Genomic DNA, 19,428 nt, shown 5'->3' with positions numbered 1-19,428 from the left:
TGACAAAGTCTACTTTTCTTTAAGTCTGATGACCTGCATCAATTGGATGCTCTTGTCCTTACTTCTCACAGTTTTCTATAACTGTTAGTGAGGAGAGGGCTTCAAGGGTGGGGGGTAGGGAAGCAGGATTAGAAAAATAGAAGTACTTCCAGGTCGGTTGACTGCAGTGGATGGAGGTGGCTCCTCTTGCACATCGACTTGAAATCAAGAAGACCATCTGGCTGAACTTGCCCATTTTGCTTGCCATGGAAAACAGTAGTCGGGAAAAATACAGCATTTTTCCTCCTGCAAGCTATTTTAGTTAATTGTATTATGAGTATATAAATGAAATTACTAGTGTTGTCACATTAATCTTAATGTGTCTTAACTAATTCTACTTCAGTTCTACTGTGAGACAAATTGACAGTGGAAAGAGCACAACATAACATTAGATATCAGAAGACTTAAGGTTTTTTCTGGCTCTGCCATTTCTTAACTATGCGGCATCTACCTTTTTGGTACTTAGTTTCCTAATCTGTATCATAATTTGCATAATTGTAATTCTTGACAAAATTGTATGGATGAAATGTGATGGTGCGTTGAAAATACCTTGTAGGGTACAAGGATCTATGCTGATGAGTTAATTTTTTATTAAAATTATTTAATTGCTCTGTATGCATACTGATTCATCATTCTAGATAATTTAATCTTCTTGATTATCTTTTACACGAAATTTCCTGAAATCTAATGTTTGCATTTTATTTCCACAGTACTGAAGATTGGTAAAAAACTCTATGAGGGTAAAACAAAAGAAGTCTATGAATTGTTGGATAGTCCAGGAAAAGTCCTCCTGCAATCCAAGGACCAAATAACAGCAGGAAATGCAGCCAGAAAGAATCACCTTGAAGGAAAAGCTGCAATCTCAAATAAAATTACCAGCTGTATTTTTCAGTTGTTACAGGAAGCAGGTGAGTGGCTCTCCCAGTAGCTTCCCTGTTTGTGGTCTCTCTCACGTATACTTACTGGTCCTTTTTATTGGGAAATGACATTTTTTGCGTTAGTAAGATGTTGATTACCAGTAGATTTTTTTTTCTGGTTGTTTTAGGAAGCAGGTAAGTGACTCACCTCTCACACACACCTCTCTGATCTCTTTAAGGAGGTTATTTGGATTAACAACGTATTTGGGGATGCCTCACATGCTACACTTATTTAAATTAAACCAGAAATTTAAATACCACTATAACACTTTACTTGGTTTGGAGATGGGGAAACAGTGTTAGACTTTATTTTGGGGGGCTCCAAAATCACTGCAGATGGTGACTGCAGCCATGAAAGTAAAAGACGCTTACTCCTTGGAAGGAAAGTTAGGACCAACCTAGATAGCATATTCAAAAGCAGAGACATTACTTTGCCAACAAAGGTTCGTCTAGTCAAGGCTATGGTTTTTCCTGTGGTCATGTATGGATGTGAGAGTTGGACTGTGAAGAAGGCTGAGCGCCGAAGAATTGAAGCTTTTGAACTGTGGTGTTGGAAAAGACTCTTCAGAGTCCCTTGGACTGCAAGGAGATCCAACCAGTCCATTCTGAAGGAGATCAGCCCTGGGATTTCTTTGGAAGGAATGATGCTAAAGCTGAAACTCCAGTACTTTGGCCACCTCATGCGAAGAGTTGATTCTTTGGAAAAGACTCTGATGCTGGGAGGGATTGGGGGCAGGAGGAGAAGGGGACGACAGAGGATGAGATGGCTGGATGGCATCACTGACTCAATGGACGTGAGTCTGAGTGAACTCCGGGAGTTGGTGATGGACAGGGAGGCCTGGCCTGCTGTGATTCATGGGGTCACAAAGAGTCGGACACGACTGAGAGACTGATCTGATCTGATCATTTAGTTGAGAGGAATTTCATCAGTTTGCTACAGGTTTTGTCTGGAATGTATATCTTCTCTGCAACTTTCCTCTCCTAGGACATCTTAGGAAAGGCTTACCTATGAAGGAACTTAAGGAACTTAACCTGTGAAAGAAGCATATTCTGGTGTTTGGCAGCTCTGATTGATGAATTTAATCCCTAAAATTCTGTGTACATAAATTTGCTCTGCCCCTTGGAGGTAATACAGAATTTCAAATCAAATCCCTCTTCCATTTGAAAGCCCTGAAAAGTAATTGAAGACTACAACCACACCTTTTCATCCTGCCATTCCTCACGTGAGGGATTTGGACTAGATCAAGATCTCCAGGGTTACCTCCTACTCTAAAACTGAGTAAAGACTGTTTCCAATAGTGAAATCTATTCGAAAGATGAAATCCAGATCAAAACATTCTGTGGAGGGCAGTTGGAGTGAAAGAAACAAGGTAATTCAAGTTAAATTCTTTCCATCAGCATGGAATAGGTTCTTGAGTACTTTTGCCTTTTCCAAAATACCCTGTTTCCCATTTTTAATTACTTTGACAAAAAAATACGTTTAATTGCCAACGTAAATTGTCATCCATATCATAAATCGCTGTATACATTGAAGGTAAAAATATTACATAATTTTAAAGCACTTCCCTCAGTTCTTAAATAATGCAACCCAGGATTTTTACTTCATGATTTCCTTGAGTGGTGGTTTTCCAGTAACTGAGTAGATTTCTGGAGAAAGCATCAAACTAGTGTTAGGTTCCTCTTGCAATAAACATAAATGATCCTTTAATCTTTTTTTAACCTCACAAATTACCTCCTCCCCATACATGTTAAAATTTTTTATAGTTGCTTAACGGTATAAGTTTTTAACAATATAACTAGCTTCTGTGTCCCTATAGTAGTATGTAGCTATAGGATTAAAGCAGTGGAAGATATGTACAGGCCCGAGTTCTTTTATTTGTTGATTTAATAAGACACCATTCAGTGTACTTGGTGGGGCTTCAGGAGGGTGAATTAGGGTGATGCAGTTTGACTCTGAAAGGCCTGCATCCAGCTGGGAAAGTTGGTCACACAAATGAAGTACTCCAGCAATTATCTATTTAGCATGCTGAACATAACCTAAAAGTTACTTGGTTCACAGAAAGTGTGGAAAGGTGCTTTCCAGGTTTTATATACTGTGAAATTAAGGCAAATTTAAAAGTTTTTAAAATTCATAACATTGTTAGTTTTAGGGTAAAGATTAAGAGTTCTTTTAAGCCTTAGTTCTGCTTTATTGACTATGCCAAAGCCTTTGACTGTGTGGATCACAATAAACTATGGAAAATTCTTCAAGAGATGGGAATACCAGACCACCTGACCTGCCTCTTGAGAAACCTATATGCAGGTCAGGAAGCAACAGTTAGAACTGGACATGGAACAACAGACTGGTTCCAAATAGGAAAAGGAGTACGTCAAGGCTGTATGTTGTCACCCTGTTTATTTAACTTATATGCATAGTACATTATGAGAAACGCTGGGCTGGAAGAAGCACAAGCTGGAATCAAGATTGCCGGGAGAAATATCAATAACCTCAGGTATGCAGATGACACCACCCTTATGGCAGAAAGTGAAGAGGAACTAAAAAGCCTCTTGATGAAAGTGAAAGAGGAGAATGAAAAAGTTGGCTTAAAGCTCAACATTCAGAAAACGAAGATCATGGCATCTGGTCCCAGCACTTCATGGGAAATAGATGGGGAAACAGTGGAAACAGTGTCAGACTTTCTTTTTTTGGGCTCCAAAATCACTGCAGATGGTGATTGCAGCCATGAAATTAAAAGACGTTTACTCCTTGGAAGGAAAGTTAAGACCAACCTAGATAGCATATTCAAAAGCAGAGACATTAACGTTGCCAACAAAGATCTGTCTAGTCAAGGCTATGGGTTTTCCAGAGGTCATGTATGGATGTGAGAGTTGGACTATAAAGAAAGCTGAGCGCCGAAGAATTGATGCTTTTGAACTGTGGTGTTGGAGAAGACTCTTGAGAGTCCCTTGGACTGCAAGGAGATCCAACCAGTCCATTCTAAAGGAGATCAGCCCTGGGATTTCTTTGGAAGGAATGATGGTAAAGCTGAAACTCCAGTACTTTGGCCACCTCATGTGAAGAGTTGACTCATTGGAAAAGACTCTGATGCTGGGAGGGATTGGGGGCAGGAGGAGAAGGGGACGACAGAGGATGAGATGGCTGGATGGCGTCACCGACTCGATGGACGTGAGTTTGAGTGAACTCTGAAAGTTGGTGATGGACAGGGAGGCTTGGCGTGCTGCAATTCATGGAGTCACAAAGAGTCAGACATGACTGAGAAACTGAACTGAACTGAACTGATGCAATTTTTACTTGCTAATAGTTAAATGATATGTCTAGTTGACTGTCAGAGGTCTGTTTAAAACTGCTTTCTTTATAACCATGGATATGTTCCAAATTAAGGTATTTCTGGAAATTTGAATGAGAAAAGCACCAAAATAAGAATCAGTAAATCAGGATTCTACTTTTCTCTTTGTCACTCATGAACAAACTGTAAAAGAATGCACAAATAATAGGTGTAGATATAGGAAATAACACTGTACATGCTATATAATGAAATAACACACGGGAATTTAGAAGTCCCTGGATTTAGTCTCTGTACTTAAAAATCAAAATTTAACCTTTTATGTTTCAGTTCCTTCTTGCACAGAAACCCACTGTGGTTACATTTAGACGTGATAGTAGTGATACGACTAACAGTCTCACAGTTGTTAAACCACAGTTGGAGAGCTTGGAACCTTAATACAGGTATCAGGGATGGTGCCGGGATTAGCTGGGCTGATTAGCTGTCATGCTTGGATGTTGTAATTCATAATGTGAAGTGATGAAGGCAATGGCACCCCACTCCAGTACTCTTGCCTGGAAAATCCCATGGATGGAAGAGCCTGGTAGGCTGCAGTCCATGGGGTCGCTAGGAGTCGGGCACGACTGAGCGACTTCACTTTCACTTTTCACTTTCATGCCTTGGAGAAGGAAATGGCAACCCAGTCCAGTATTCTTGCCTGGAGAATCCAGGGGACAGAGGAGCCTAGTGGGCTGCCGTTGGGGTCGCACAGAGTCGGACACGACTGAAGCGACTTAGCAGCAGCCGCAGTAGTCTTGATAGGAGTTTTGAATTTTGTAAACAACTGAGACTAATGGGGGAAGTTCTTTGGTGTATGTGTTAGAAGCAATCATTATACCATCTAAACTGAATCCCTTTTTCTTAGAAGCAGGTTTTTTTGTATGACTACCATAAGTTGATTCTGTAGTTTTGATTCCCTTAGATACAGGGGAGGACTTTCCTCTGAGTAACGGTAACTATTGTTTATATTTTAAGCAATAGATTTGGATACTAGTCTGTAAAGTTTGATAGACAATGAGCAAATATGACTACTGGGTAAAAAGAGCTCTTAGACCTAGTTATGTAGTTACCACCTCAAGTCAAGGATTGATTTAAATTCCTGACTGCCCATGAGCCCAATCATTTGTTAAAGATTAAAGTGGCCTAAGTATTTTACATACACTTTTAACATTCTTTCCCAGAGTTCCTGTGTACACAGTATACAGCAGTTTATTCTTTTCCCTATTTTAATTGAATCTTCCTGGTCAAACCCAGAGGGAATACAAAGAAAACCGTACAGGTTTCAGAACTGGATAGTGCATTTTAGGTCCAGGCTCCATTACTTACTAGCAGCATGACCTCACTTATTAAATTATTTCTGTGAGCCTCTACTTCTTTCACTGTAAAATGTGAATGATAGCAGCTAGTTTAAAATTTTTATATATGGTTAAATGAGATAACATGTAAAAAACACTTAGCATGCTGCAAGGTTTCCATAAATGTAGGTTCCCTTCACCTGTGAATGCTTAACATACATGCGTAAGATCAAAGATCTTCAGTCCTTTGGTGATAAAAATTTGATCTTATTAGAGGTTTAAATTGGGATTGGAGGTACTAATATTGTAGCCTAAAGATGAGCATAATTATGTTAAACCCATGCCGGTTTCCCGGAGATATTTTAATTCGCATTAGTGTGATGATATAATAACACCTCTAGGAAGAGTATAGCGTAAAGCAGCCTACAGAGTTCAGACAGTGTGGGTTCGAAACCCTGCCTTGCCTTGCCTAGTAGTAGCCTACATAACTACTGTGTCTCAGTGTTACCTGTTTCTTGGGAAGATCATCACACCTTATCAGGTATTAGGAGGATTAAGCAAAAAGAAACCGAATTTATAGTGCCTGACCTAAGGTAGGTCGTGCAAATTGTGGTAAAATTTACACACATAAAATTTACCATGTTAACTGTTTTTAAGTGTACAGCTCACTGACTTTTAAGTATGTTGACAGTGTTGTGCAACCCATTGCCACTATCAATTTCCAGAACTTTTTCATCATTCCAGACTGAAACTCTGATCCATTAAACAATAATCTCCCCAGGTAACCTCTGTCCTACTTTCTGTCTATGAATTTGCCTACTTTAGGTATCTCCTGTAAGTAGAATTACAGTTTTAACCTTTACTTAACTTAGCATAATGTTTTCAGGAATCATCCATGTTGTAGCATGTATCAGAAAGTCCTTCTTCTTGTAACTGAGTAGTAATTCATTGTGTGTAAACTACATTTCGTCTGTCCACTCCACTTATCTCTTGTTGGATACTCTGGTCCTTTCCTCCCTTCTGGTTCCTGTTAATAGCCAAAACATTGTGAGCATACTGAACACTGGTGTTCACATACCTGTTTGAGTCCCTGCTTTCAGTCCTTTTGTGTACATGTGGAATTGCTGCAACATACAGCGTATCATATATTGTAACTGTTATTAGATAAGTTATTTTCTAAGGCCACCACATAAAGTAGCCCCAGTCCCAAACATCACAAGGCAGCCTTTTATCTTAGTTTCCCAGTAACAGTTTCAGAAACAGAGAAGAGAGGAGGGACAAATATTTTCTTTGATTGGCCACTGCGTTCCTGCCAGATTCGTCACTGCGTTCCTGCTGGTAATCTGTTGAATGCCTTTTTCAAGGATTATTTGCTTTAAATATTAAGAGAAAAATGCTGTCCAAAATTTAGGGCTGTATCTGATTGTGATAAATTAGTATTTTACAAGGCCCATATAATACTGGACCAATGAATGTGACAGTCCTGCCACCAGATCTGATTTAGAGATAATTTAGTGCCATTTAGGTACTTACATGCCTTGTGCAGTTAGGTGCACAGTGGTAGAGAAGACACTCAAATATTTTTTGAAAGAATGAATGAAGAGACACTGGAGCTCAGATTTTTAGAATCAGTATATAATTTGCCTTGCAATGTAAAATGAAATATTCCTGAATATTTTGATAGGCAGTAGAAAGCCATAATAAAATTTTTTTCCTACTTCTGCCTGTTTGTAAAAAAATATGTTTATTTTTGATAGTGCCATTTAAGGGTAATGTATTTGGCTATGCAGGGTTTTTTTTTTTTAATTGGAGGATAATTGCTTTACAATATTGTGTTGGTTTCTGCCATGTATCAACATGACTCAGCCATTGGTATTGGTATGCCCCTCTCTCTTGAACCTCCCTCCCACATCCCTACACAGAGTTTTTGTTTTGTTTTTTATAGAGGGTAGAGTTTTATTATGCCTCAGATCTAACTTTTTAAATATAATTTTAATGCTTTTTTTTCTTTTTGTCATCAATATGTAGGTATCAAAACTGCTTTCACCAAAAAATGTGGGGAGACAGCTTTCATTGCACCTAAGTGTGAAATGATTCCAATTGAATGGGTTTGTAGAAGAATAGCAACTGGTTCTTTTCTCAAAAGAAATCCTGGTGTTAAGGAAGGATATAAGTTCTACCCACCTAAAGTGGAGATGTTTTTTAAGGTAATTATTTTATACCTCCCTGTCTTACTGTAACTGAGCAACAAGTTTATCACAGAGCCAAAAGATTTAAATACTCTTTAAGCTTTGTTTTTTCTATTTAAGTTTTTGATACTAAAATTAGCATTCCAGAAATATTTGTGGTGAATGTACACTTCAGTTAGTAATGATAATTCAAAAATTTAGGAGAAAATGTCTTTGAAAATCTATCTATCTTACATTGGAACAAGACGACAAATAAAAAGAACACATTGAAATTAGCAGTTATTAGGAAGAAGAGAAAAGGAACAATTCAGTAAATTTTAAAATCTACTGTTGAAGACTAATATGAGGGATCTTTTTATAGTCTAATACAGAAAATTGTTGTTAATGTGTCTTATAAGCAGAATCATACATCAAAAGATGTAGGAGTCAACAGTTATGAATTTGTATTGGTTTTCTTTACTGAAACTGCTTTTATTTTTTCATGCTTTTAAGCATATTTCTTCTATTTCAGAAGCAGTGTCATTGTGCATCAGTGAATGCACAGTTTAAAGCATTTGTCTTATGATTATAATTATACAAATCAAGAATCCATAAAAGAAAAACTTCATGTACAGTTGGGACACTACTTAAAATAAAATGAAAGTATTTTATTTTTTTTCCAATCTCTTTATATTGTATGAAGTCTCTTGAATTATCGAGTAACGTTCTTGAAAACTTATAGTCTTGTATAAATTCTTACCGAAAGTAAGGTCAAGGGATTATGAAAGTTGCTTTCTGGAAGGATTTTGTTCGAGTAGAATGTGTTTTGGTCTTCTTACCATCTCTGTTGACTGATTAAGAAAAAATAAAAATCATAAACTTCTATTTAAATTATTTATATAGATAAAACAAATTCTTTAAAAGTACTTTATGACTTAGAATAAGTTACTCCAAAATATTGAATTTTAAAGTAGCTATTGAAAATAGAAAAGTTTAAAATGAATGTTGTGAGTTAAAGAGTATTTTAAACAAAAATTAAATCTTTAACGAAAATGAATGTTTCTGAGAAATTCATCATGCTCAGTTTATCTGAAAATTTCAAATATTTTATATTTATATTTAAGTTACTTGTACTCCTATACTTTTTTCTCAGGATGATGCCAATAATGATCCACAGTGGTCTGAGGAACAGCTAATTGCTGCAAATTTTTGCTTTGCTGGACTTGTTATAGGACAAACTGAAGTGGATATCATGAGTCATGCTACGCAGGCTATTTTTGAAATACTGGAGAAATCCTGGTTGCCCCAGAACTGTACACTAGTTGATATGAAGGTACAAATAAAATGGAGATTTGAAAGTAAAGATTATAACTGAGAAATGTCTTTAGTAGTGTAGTTTTGAAAAACTCTTTGTTGATATGCTGTTTCTAGATTGAATTTGGTGTTGATGTAATCACCAGAGAAATTGTTCTTGCTGATGTTATTGATAATGATTCCTGGAGACTCTGGCCATCAGGAGACCGAAGCCAGCAAAAAGACAAACAGGTAGGTTATACTTCAGGCTTGCTTTAATCCTTTGCAAGATCAGGCTGGGATAAAAGAGAAAGGGAAGATGGGAGGAAAAGGAAGGCAGTTATTGTTTCTGATGACATGAGCCCAAGTTGTTGATTGCTATTTATTTTTAAAGATAAATATCTTCTATGTTTCATATATCCTGGAGAAAAGGATAGGAATAATACTTTACATTTATGAAGCAGATTTCTCATTTATTATCTCACACAGAGCAGATATTACCCTTTTTTGATTAATTAAAAACTAAGGCTCTAAGGTGATAGATATCTTCACAATTAACAAAAGTAAGTGACAGGGCTTGTCTGATAAGTGGCCTGACCTGAGGTGACCTCTAAAAATGGTTTGCTATTCACTTGACCCAGAGAACTCTACAAAATCGTGCAAATCAGGGGGTTCAAATCTTCATGTTAAGAATACTCATGAAAATGCCCAGGGTATGCATATCTGAAAAGCCACCAGTCTGAAAGATGTCCCTTTATGGAAGCTATCTGTGTCATCCATCGTTACAGTGGTGGAGTTGGTAGGTGTGCCGAGGCCAAACGGTGGGGCTGGATGCAGGGTCAGTGGCCCAAAAAGAGTGCTGGATTTTTACTGCACGTGCTCAAAAATGCGAGGGTAATGCTGAACTTAAGAGCTTAGATGTGGGTTCTCTGGTCACCGAGCACATCCAAGTGAGCACAGCGGTCAGATCATCCCGTGTATGAGCGCTCCCTGCCACACTGAGATGATCCTTCCTGAAAAAGAACAGATTGTTCCTAAACCAGAAGAGGAGCTTGCACCGAAGAAACAAAGACTTAAGACCTGGGAATAATTGCTGCCCGCCTCCCAAAAAAAATGCCAGTAAAAGTTTTTAAAAACGAGCAAGTGGCAGATGTGGAACTCTATCCCAGGTCTTAAAGATCTTACCAAGCTCCAATTCTGTTTTTTCCTATGAAAAAACAAAATTAGGGCAAGATCTTCTCTATACTTAATATGTAAGAACTGTCAGGGCAGCTAATTATAACTGCTCGTGTAGGAAACAGTTATCTTTGAAACTGCAAGAATTCATCACTATCTGAACTTTCTCTAGACTAATTCAAGAAATGAGTTTGTAGGCTCAGATATATTTTTCAGATACATCTTTTGCTATGCAAACTTCATAATCTGTACCCTGAACTCAGAAACCAAGTCATTTCAGATAGGAAGAATATTACTAGTAGAATACTTTACCCAATCTCCTTTTCAGTCAGTAAATTCTGACTCTCCGAACTGACTTGGGTGTGGGAATTGGGTGTGACGTCATGAGTCTCTATAATGGTGGCTCAGATCAACCCTCTCTGCTTGCCGGATGTAGTTGCTGGGCGTTTGGGGTTGGGGTCTCATGCATGTCTGGTATTTATATTCTAAGCTTTCTTATTTTCTAGTCGTATCGTGATCTCAAGGAAGTAACTCCTGAAGGGCTACAGATGGTGAAGAAAAATTTTGAGTGGGTTGCAGAAAGAGTAGAGGTAAGCCTTTCATTGTCTTATGTATTTTTCTCCAAGAAAATTTTGCTTCAGAAAGAAGCAAAAATGAGAAGGTGCAGTGCTTTTCTTTTTTCCAGTGACTTTTAAAGAAAGGAGCACTTAAAAAAAATGTCCCAGCTGAACTATCCTCACTGGGACACTGAAACCCGCTGCAGTGAAACTGGCCAATCTGCTTCCTCCAAATACTATTGGGAAACCTGGAATCCTTTCCTCCTTGTGCCCTGCAGGGGAACCTTATATTTCCTACTCACCTTTCTGTTGCTACTCGGAGTCCCTAGCAAGAGTATAGAATTGGAACTCCATGTGACATTAAAATGTCACTTTAAAGTTTATGTTTTTATTATTGCTATAATTCCATGGAAAATGAATGGGGTTTATGGTTATCCAAGGATAATAACTACTTTTTAGAACATCATTTCCATGGGAACGTGCGTTTTGAATTCCACACAACTAGTTTACAAAGATTTATAACATGACTTCTGTCTTGGCTGATTATGCCTTAAAACATGTTAAACAGAATGTACTAAAAATCTTCGATGAACTATTTTACAGCTTCCTGAATATTAATTTTTTATTATAATAGTAAACAATTTATCTGATTAAAAATCAGATGTTTTTAATCAGGTGTTAATTAGGAAGGCCACTTTCTTTTATATAGAGAGGTTATTTTGAAAAATAAATCCTCTCATTTTGTTCTGCTTGTCTTAAATTTGGTTTCTTAAGGAAATACTGTGTCAGGTTGTAATTTTACTGTAAACTGTTCTTACAGTACTCATTCCCATATTTATCCATTTTTATCTTTGCCTTCTTTTGCATATTCATGTTTTTCTTTTCCAGTTGCTTCTGAAACCAGAAAGTCAGTGCAGGGTTATAGTATTGATGGGCTCAACCTCTGATCTTAATCACTGTGAAAAAATTAAGAAGGCTTGTGGAAATTTTGGCATTCCATGCGAACTTAGGGTCACCTCTGCCCATAAAGGACCAGATGAAACCCTGAGGATTAAAGCTGAGTATGAAGGTAAATGTTGAATAAATAGAGCACTTCAGGAAGTTCTCCTGATTCTGCCCCAAAATTTTATGTTTAGACTAATAATGCTGAAAAATAATTTTCCACATTTCCAAGGGAAAAAATTTTAAACTTTCAAGGTGTTTGCCTCCAGAATTTTTCAGGTACTCTAGGAGCTTATAGAAGAATGAATCGGAGAGAAAAAATTGAAAATGCAAGCATGGGAGGAAAATGAAGACTAGAATTAGTCCTTACCTAATCCCCTCAAGCACTGTTTCTAGTACCCTGTAACAGAAAATAGACCCCACATCAATTACAGAAGAAAGGGCTGAGGTTGAAGCCGCAGGTCCTCTCAGATATCTAATGGTCGGCCTTTCCTGGGAGACAGTCAAACATGAAAGAACGATTTCAGAATTTAGTATATAAAAGAAATGTCTTGATGGGATAGCATCTAAAATAAGGAGCCCTATAGACTGGAATGATTCTCAACTGGAGAAAATATTGGTTGTAGATTCCTTCTAAAGGTAGTTGCTATATAGGAGTATAGTTATTGAATTTTTAAGAGCTTTTTTGGGGGGTGGATGGAGGTCAGACCTCTACGATAAGCTAATAAAAACCAGATCTCTTCCTCTCCAGAAAAATGCAAACATAAAGTTTTGGGTTCCAAGTAGATTGCTGTAGGGAACAGAAATAACTTATGAATTTATGAAAGAATAAGATGTTTATGAGATGTGATAAAAAATTTATTGAAGGGTCTTAAATATTTGGGTACTCTATTATTGAATTCAATTCCTCAAGAAGTGTCACTCAGCCTCTAGTCTCTATTAACTGTGCATCTCCCATACCCTGCTGGTTGAAGGACAGCAAGATAGATGCTGGTTCAGGTGGTGTCATTCTTTGCTTCAGTGAGCCAAAGCACCAATAGTAGAAGGGACCTTTGAACGTTCTCTGTCTCATACCCGTGTTTTAAGACCTCCTTAATGCTACAGATCTCAAAGATCATCAAAACTATTCTTGCTGCTTCATTACTTGACATCCAGTAAGTGGCAGGATGAACCTTGTATTTTGAATATGTTTAATACTAGTGTCTTAATATAGTGCTTTATCTAGAGACTACTGTTAAAGGAACTCAGGCAGTTACTACACAGGGACCCCTTTTTTAAAAATTATCTTGAAATCTCTTTTGAGTGCTTAGTGTAATTATAACTTGTCATTTACCTAGGAGATGGAATTCCTACTGTATTTGTGGCAGTGGCAGGCAGAAGCAATGGTTTAGGACCGGTGTTGTCTGGTAACACTGCATATCCAGTTATCAGCTGTCCTCCTCTCACTCCAGACTGGGGAGCTCAGGATGTGTGGTCTTCTCTTCGATTACCCAGTGGTAAGATAACTGAATCTTCTAAAAGCTTTTATTCACAAGCTTCAAATACACACAATGGTAGAGAGAATAACATAATGAAATTTTATATACCTGTTACCCAGCTTCAGAAATTCACATCTTGTTGCATTTGTAGCCCTCTCCTGCTGCATTATATAAAGCAGATCTGAGAGATGATGGCATTTTATACTTAATACTTATTTTCTAAGTGATAAAGACTAATTTTAAAATCATAACCATGATACCACATTCATATCTGTCCTCTGATATGTCCCCATAGGGACTGACTTTTCTTAATTTGGCAGATATTAGTTATATAGTAAGTAGTGGATCTGTATAAATTGAGTTATTAATACAAATTAAATATCCTTGTGATTTATACTTTATTCTTATTGGGGATCATGAGAATCAAAGAGCCTGATGAATTCCAAGGGTATTTAGGGAAATTGGAGCTTTTGGATCTATAACCTATCTAGTCCTTGACTCTAATGACATAATAGTCCCACCTGAAGAAACTGAAGAACTTACTTGGTTACCAAGGAGAGAAGGGGGTTATGGGATGAATTGGGAGGTTAGGATTGACATATACACACTACTATGTATAAAATAGATAACTAATGAGAACCTACTATATAGCACAGGAAACTCTGCTCAGTGATCTGTGGTGACCTAAATGGGAGGGAAATCTAAACAAGTAGATACATGTGTATGTATGACTGATTGACTCTGCTGTACAGCAGAAACTTACAGTACATTGCAAAGCAACTATACTGAAAAAAAAAAAAAGGCCACCATGGCTTTAGCTGAAGAAACCAAAACTCTGCCTGAGCAATGTGTGGCCCCCTAAGAAGTTACTTACTCTACTGTCTTATAGATCTGTTGAATTAGTATTGAATGTATAGTCTAATATTTCTTATTTTGTGGATTTGACTTTTATCACTTAAGAATGATTCAAGTGCAAAGACAAAAGGAATAGCTAGAAAATGACCAAAATAACATACCTCAAGTTTGTCTAAGAACAGATGATTCTACCCAATTAACCTCGTGCCTTATTTTATTTTGTTTCTGTTGGCCTTTTACCAGGGAGTTAAAGGGATAGTATATATGGGAAGAACTTTGCAAAAGGTAAATTTCTTTGCAAGTAGATTCAATGAGAAGAATGATAGTTGTATATAAAATACCTGTTCCTGGCTGATGAATATTTATCACTTTTTCACTCCAGATAGTAAAGATGGAAACTCTATCCACAGATCCTACTTTAGAAAAGGATAATATAGTAGCTTTATTGTCTGTGGCTGTTGTGGCTTCTGAGAATATAGAATAGTTTGCTAGGTGGTATTTTCATTTTATTAATTTACTGCTCAATTTTCCATCTTTTCTGAACCAATAGGTCTTGGCTGTTCGACCATCCTTTCTCCAGAAGGATCAGCTCAGTTTGCTGCTCAGATATTTGGATTAAATAACCATTTGATCTGGGCCCGACTGCGAGCAAGTGTATTAAACACATGGATTTCCTTGAAGCAGGCTGACAAGAAAATTAGAGAGGCCAGTTTATAAGAAAGAACATCACTGCATTTTTTTAAGGAGGAAAACTATAATATTCTGGTATAGCTGCCGCCCAAAAAAAATCAAGATGAAAAGATTTTAAATCATTGAGAGAAAAATAAAATTTGTAAGTGAATAAATGCTTTTCTCAATTCATGGATTAGTAAAATGTGTACATATTTATTAATGTCTCTTTGTAAGGAGTGAAATTACTATACATTCAAAATTAATCTCTTACCCACATATGATCATTATTAGCTAGACAGTATAATTAATTATATTTATTAAAGGCTAATAATGTCCTATTACAGAGCTCTAAAATTATTACTTGACTTTCTACATCTCAGCCCATAAGTTTTAGAAATGTAAAATGGTTGTATCTTAGGGTGGTTAAGCACAATATACGCCTTTTTCACAGTATGATCTTAACAAAATTCTAAGGGCATGGTTTTTTATTTGCAGTCACTATGTCAGAAAATGATGTTGTATTTAGCTATAGATAGAGATGAAGTTTGGGTTTGACATTGCCTTTTTTTGACAAAAGCCAAGATTGTTGCTAGGGCTAAGAAAGACAAGATGAAGGGGCACTGAGGACGCCATATAGAGAACTTCTGAGAACTTAACTGTTAAGGCAGTTTCCAATGGGAAAAAAAGTAATTACCTTTGCCATTGCAAATGAAAGATTTAGTAAATCTTAGTTGGCTCTGTAGGTCATAAAATTCTTTTCATTCTAATATATATTATAGTCAGACTAACAATTCCCAGCTTACCATCATTTTCAGAAATTGGAATCTCCCAGTTAATGACCATAACTAGTTCTTTCTTGTTAATAGTATTAAGCCTGGGCAGTATACCCAGCAAAATGTACCTCTAAAGGAGCAGTTATTACTGAGAAATATTACAGTTCATCATGAGTCTATAAACCATATTTGGAAGTCAGTATTACATTATGCAGCCTAGGAATTTTACAGATCGTTTAAAGTTTTATCCAAGTGTCCACACAGCCCTTAAGCTTGCATGTAAAAATTTATAAATGTTCACTTTGAAAAGAGGGCAGTTTTTACCAATTAATCTGTGTCCCTCCCTCCCTTCCCACCCACACCACCTCCCAACCCCCAATGCTGAGTCTCCGCTACAGATGAAATCCTGAAAACTTTTGCCACTGGCCTATACTGTCTGTGCTTTTTCACCTTCCTGTCAACTGTTAACAAGCTAGCATCTTATCACTTTAACTTGTTCTCTTTAGGGTATAATTGACCTGATTATTCCTTTTCTTGGGCTAGACACCAAATACTCTTTCACTTAATTATTGGTATTTCCTGTTCAGTCCATTGTTTACAAATAGTGCTAGAATAATCATCTTTATAGTGAATGTCTATGGACTTGTATTTTCAGCTATTTCCCTCTGAATGCTCCAAACTTAACCCATCTTCCAAGCCTATAGCTGGCTATACTCACTGTCCCAAATCAGAAGCTTGATTTTATCCTTGATAGTTTTCTCTGGGAGAAGGAAATGGCAACCCACTCCAGTGTTTTTGCCTGGAGAATCCCAGGGACGGGGGAGCCTGGTGGGCTGCCGCCTGTGGGGTCGCACAGAGTCGGACATGGCTGAAGCGACTTAGCAGCAGCAGCAGTTTTCTCTGACCTTTTGATTTTTAACTCATCACCAAGTCTTGAATTTACCATTTATCCATCCTCAAAAAATATAAAAATCTCAAGCAAGGGTCAAATTCTGTTACTAGCCTGGTCTAGATCTTCATTCTCAACCTAACCTTTTCAAAGACTGTCCAAGGACTTAGAACATAAACTCTTAAATAAGTTTCTTTTGCAACATAGACTCCTTTGAAAATAAGAACGCTGCTGATCCTCTGTCTAGAAAATTGCACGGAATTTCTCAGTATGTTCCATTGGTTCCTGGGTTCCCTTGAAATCTGTCCATAGTCTTGTAGGTTAAGAATCACTGATGTAACCTATCAAGGGAACTTGCTTTTCTCATAGTTTTCAGACTTAGAATGTCGTGTCATTAAAATCGTGTTACTAGGGCTTCATCTTCACTGTCTCCATTAAACCTTCCCTAATAAACCTTCCTCTAGCAACAATGACTACAAGTACTTTCTCTGTTGGAGTGTAAGTTCCCAAAGAGGAGAAAATATAGTTTTACAGTTTGTTTATCTTATGCGCTGATGTGCTATGCCTAGCTGTCTGCTAGAAATGGGGGAAATTGTAAAAATCATGTCCTGCTTAGTTTTCTATCTTGTTAGATCACATTAGATCACAAGAACAATTAAAAAGATTTGATCTTAACATCTTTGAACTTGGGTTTCTTAAGGTCTCTAAATACAGTTGTTATAGTTGTTGGCTGCTATTTCAGCTCTTCTGTCCCCACCTAGCAAAAGCTCTGTTTTTGTGCAGTACATAAAAATGTCAAACATTGAGACTGGTGGGTAGGACTGACCTTTATTAATGGTCACAATAATTTTCACCATTCGTTTCCTAATAGAGTACATATATCCTCAATAGTATAGTTCATCAGTGCTAGAGTAAATACTTGTTTAAAAGTATTTTAACTGTGTTCTAAAAAGTAACTTACACAAACCTACCTGGTTTGCCATCTTTGGATGTTTATACTTTGTGGGCTTGTAGTTAAAAAGAGGAAGCAAAATTGTGTCCAAATAACTCACTAGTTTATATCATAAAGCCACACTTTAAATTGCTTTGCTTTAATGCCTTCTGAAATGTAAACAGTGCAGCCAAATAAAAGACAAAGATAAGCTCTTGTGTGAAGATTTATTCATTTATCCACGTGTGAAATACATGTTTTGCCTGATTTTATTCTAGGTCCTAGGAAAGTAACAACAGAGACAAGGCCTTCACGCTCACAAATTTTACATTTGGGATAACCATAAAAGATAAAGCGGATAGGTTCGAGGAAGTATAAGTGCACATGAAGAATGACCAAGGTGAGAGGACAGTGATTGGGTATGAGGAATGTTTTTGAGGCAAGCAGGGCAGGATGTAAAGAGCAAGCCATGCAGAGATACGGGGAAATAGTTTCCCAGACTAAGGGAACAGAAAGTAAAATAGCTTTGTCTTTTTGAGGACCTGCAAACATGCTAATACTGGCTTTCCTCAGAAAGCCAATGAAAACTTACTTTCAGTGGAGCTTTTCTCACAACTTCAAACATTTGGGGAAGAGTTGTTAACCTAGCATGGTGATACAGTAAAGACAGCAGTGGCCATGAGCTGGACATAATTTCAGTTCACAAGGAACTCAGATCAGGGGAGAAATAAGCAAAAAGTCATTCAGTTAAAAAGTTGAGTACCAACTATATGCCGGGATGTGGGCTAGATACTAGGGATGCTACAGTAAACAAGGCAAATAACAGTCCATCTGGAGAGAGGCCTTAAACAGTGAGCAGTGCTCAGAAGTAGAGAACTCCATTAGAGCCTGTAATGAGGAAACTTGCATAGTCTGCGAAAACAAAAGAGGTAACTTTTAACCTAGGACCAGATAAGATAAAGAACAGAAATAATGAGGGATGAAAAAGAATGAGTTAGATTGCTGGCAAAGACGGGGCAGGGCAGCGGCAGGAACTGGTAGAATCCGGACAAGAAATGAGTCCAGACTAGGCGTTCAATAAAATGTTCAGTCATTCTCATCAAGAGTACCCAACAAGGACTTCCCTGGTGATCCAGTGACAAAGACTCGGTCCTCCCAATGCAGGGGGCTGGGTTTGATCCTGGTCAGGGAAGTAGATCGCAAAAACAGCGGACCCCTACCCCGCCCCAACTAAGACCTGCCACAGGTCTTACATGAATAAACAAAATTTTGTTTATATGAATAAATGTTTAAAAAATAAATATTAAAATATTCAATAGTATTCTGTCCTGACATTCAAACACGTCTTAAAAAACCTTGACCCCCTACCCGATGTCTACTTGAGTGCTTACCATGCCAGAAGGCATGAAGTATCGTTTATCTCTGGAACAATGATATATATATATATATATATTTTATGGAACGCTTCACGAATTTGCGTGTCATCCTTGCGCAGGGGCCATGCTAATCTGAAACAATGATATATTATCCCTATTTTTACAGCCGGGAAAACTGGGACTCTAATAATACGGTCACAAGCCAAACATCTAGCGAGTCACAAAGTCAGGAACTGAACCTGGGTATTCTCACCTCAAAACACCTTTTTCTTACTGCTAACTGCTCTCGAAATGCAAAACAAAGGATAGACAAAGGGTCTTCACCAAACTGTTTTGCACTTGATTCTTTTCTTCCGTGCGTCTCCTCATAGTCGTTTCTCTGCGTGAACCTGACCCGGAACTAACCCGTTTTCCTACTCACCTTTCAAGATCCCCTTCAAATACCAATACCTCTATGAAGTATGCCCGGGCAGCAAGAAGCCGTCTCTCCCTCTCCCCTTCTCTCCTACTCTTTCAAATGGCTCCCTACAGTTTGTAGTTGGTATTTTATCATGCCATAGACCTTTCATTTCATCTTCCACAGACTTCGGCCTCGCTCCGCCTTTAGTGACCTGGACACTTCTCCGCCCCCAGCGGTCGCCCCGGAAACGCACGCTACTTTTAGCCGAATCTGTTCGGTGAATCCCTTTCAACCTCCTCCTGGGGTCCGACGCCTCATTCCCCCAGACCCGCTTCATATAAGGT

At 37.7% G+C, this 19,428-nt stretch overlaps 1 protein-coding gene and 1 pseudogene across 9 annotated transcripts in view; one reads left to right on the top strand and one right to left on the bottom strand.

Annotated features, from left to right (window-relative positions):
• PAICS (phosphoribosylaminoimidazole carboxylase and phosphoribosylaminoimidazolesuccinocarboxamide synthase) overlaps window positions 1–14,904 on the top strand; it is a 45,256-nt gene extending 30,352 nt beyond the window's left edge. For all 9 annotated transcript variants that reach the window (XM_086405633.1, XM_086405631.1, XM_086405628.1 and 6 more), the window contains 8 exons: window positions 750–947; window positions 7,603–7,781; window positions 8,896–9,075; window positions 9,174–9,287; window positions 10,718–10,801; window positions 11,657–11,837; window positions 13,048–13,206; window positions 14,594–14,904. In XM_086405633.1, the coding sequence (XP_086261759.1) occupies window positions 750–947; window positions 7,603–7,781; window positions 8,896–9,075; window positions 9,174–9,287; window positions 10,718–10,801; window positions 11,657–11,837; window positions 13,048–13,206; window positions 14,594–14,760 (1,262 nt within the window). In that variant the 3' untranslated portion in view covers window positions 14,761–14,904. The remainder of the gene's footprint in view (window positions 1–749; window positions 948–7,602; window positions 7,782–8,895; window positions 9,076–9,173; window positions 9,288–10,717; window positions 10,802–11,656; window positions 11,838–13,047; window positions 13,207–14,593) is intronic.
• Window positions 14,905–18,758: 3,854 nt separating this feature from the next.
• LOC147370642 (U6 spliceosomal RNA) lies at window positions 18,759–18,859 on the bottom strand (annotated as a pseudogene).
• Window positions 18,860–19,428: the final 569 nt, after the last annotated feature.

This window comes from Bos grunniens, chromosome 6, assembly GCF_055505025.1.
Source record: "Bos grunniens cultivar Pamir isolate PY7600 chromosome 6, Bosgru_T2T1.0, whole genome shotgun sequence".
In the NCBI taxonomy this organism is placed as follows: domain Eukaryota; kingdom Metazoa; phylum Chordata; class Mammalia; order Artiodactyla; family Bovidae; genus Bos; species Bos grunniens.
Note: the sequence above shows the minus strand (reverse complement) of the source record. Positions and strands in the feature narration are given on the sequence as shown.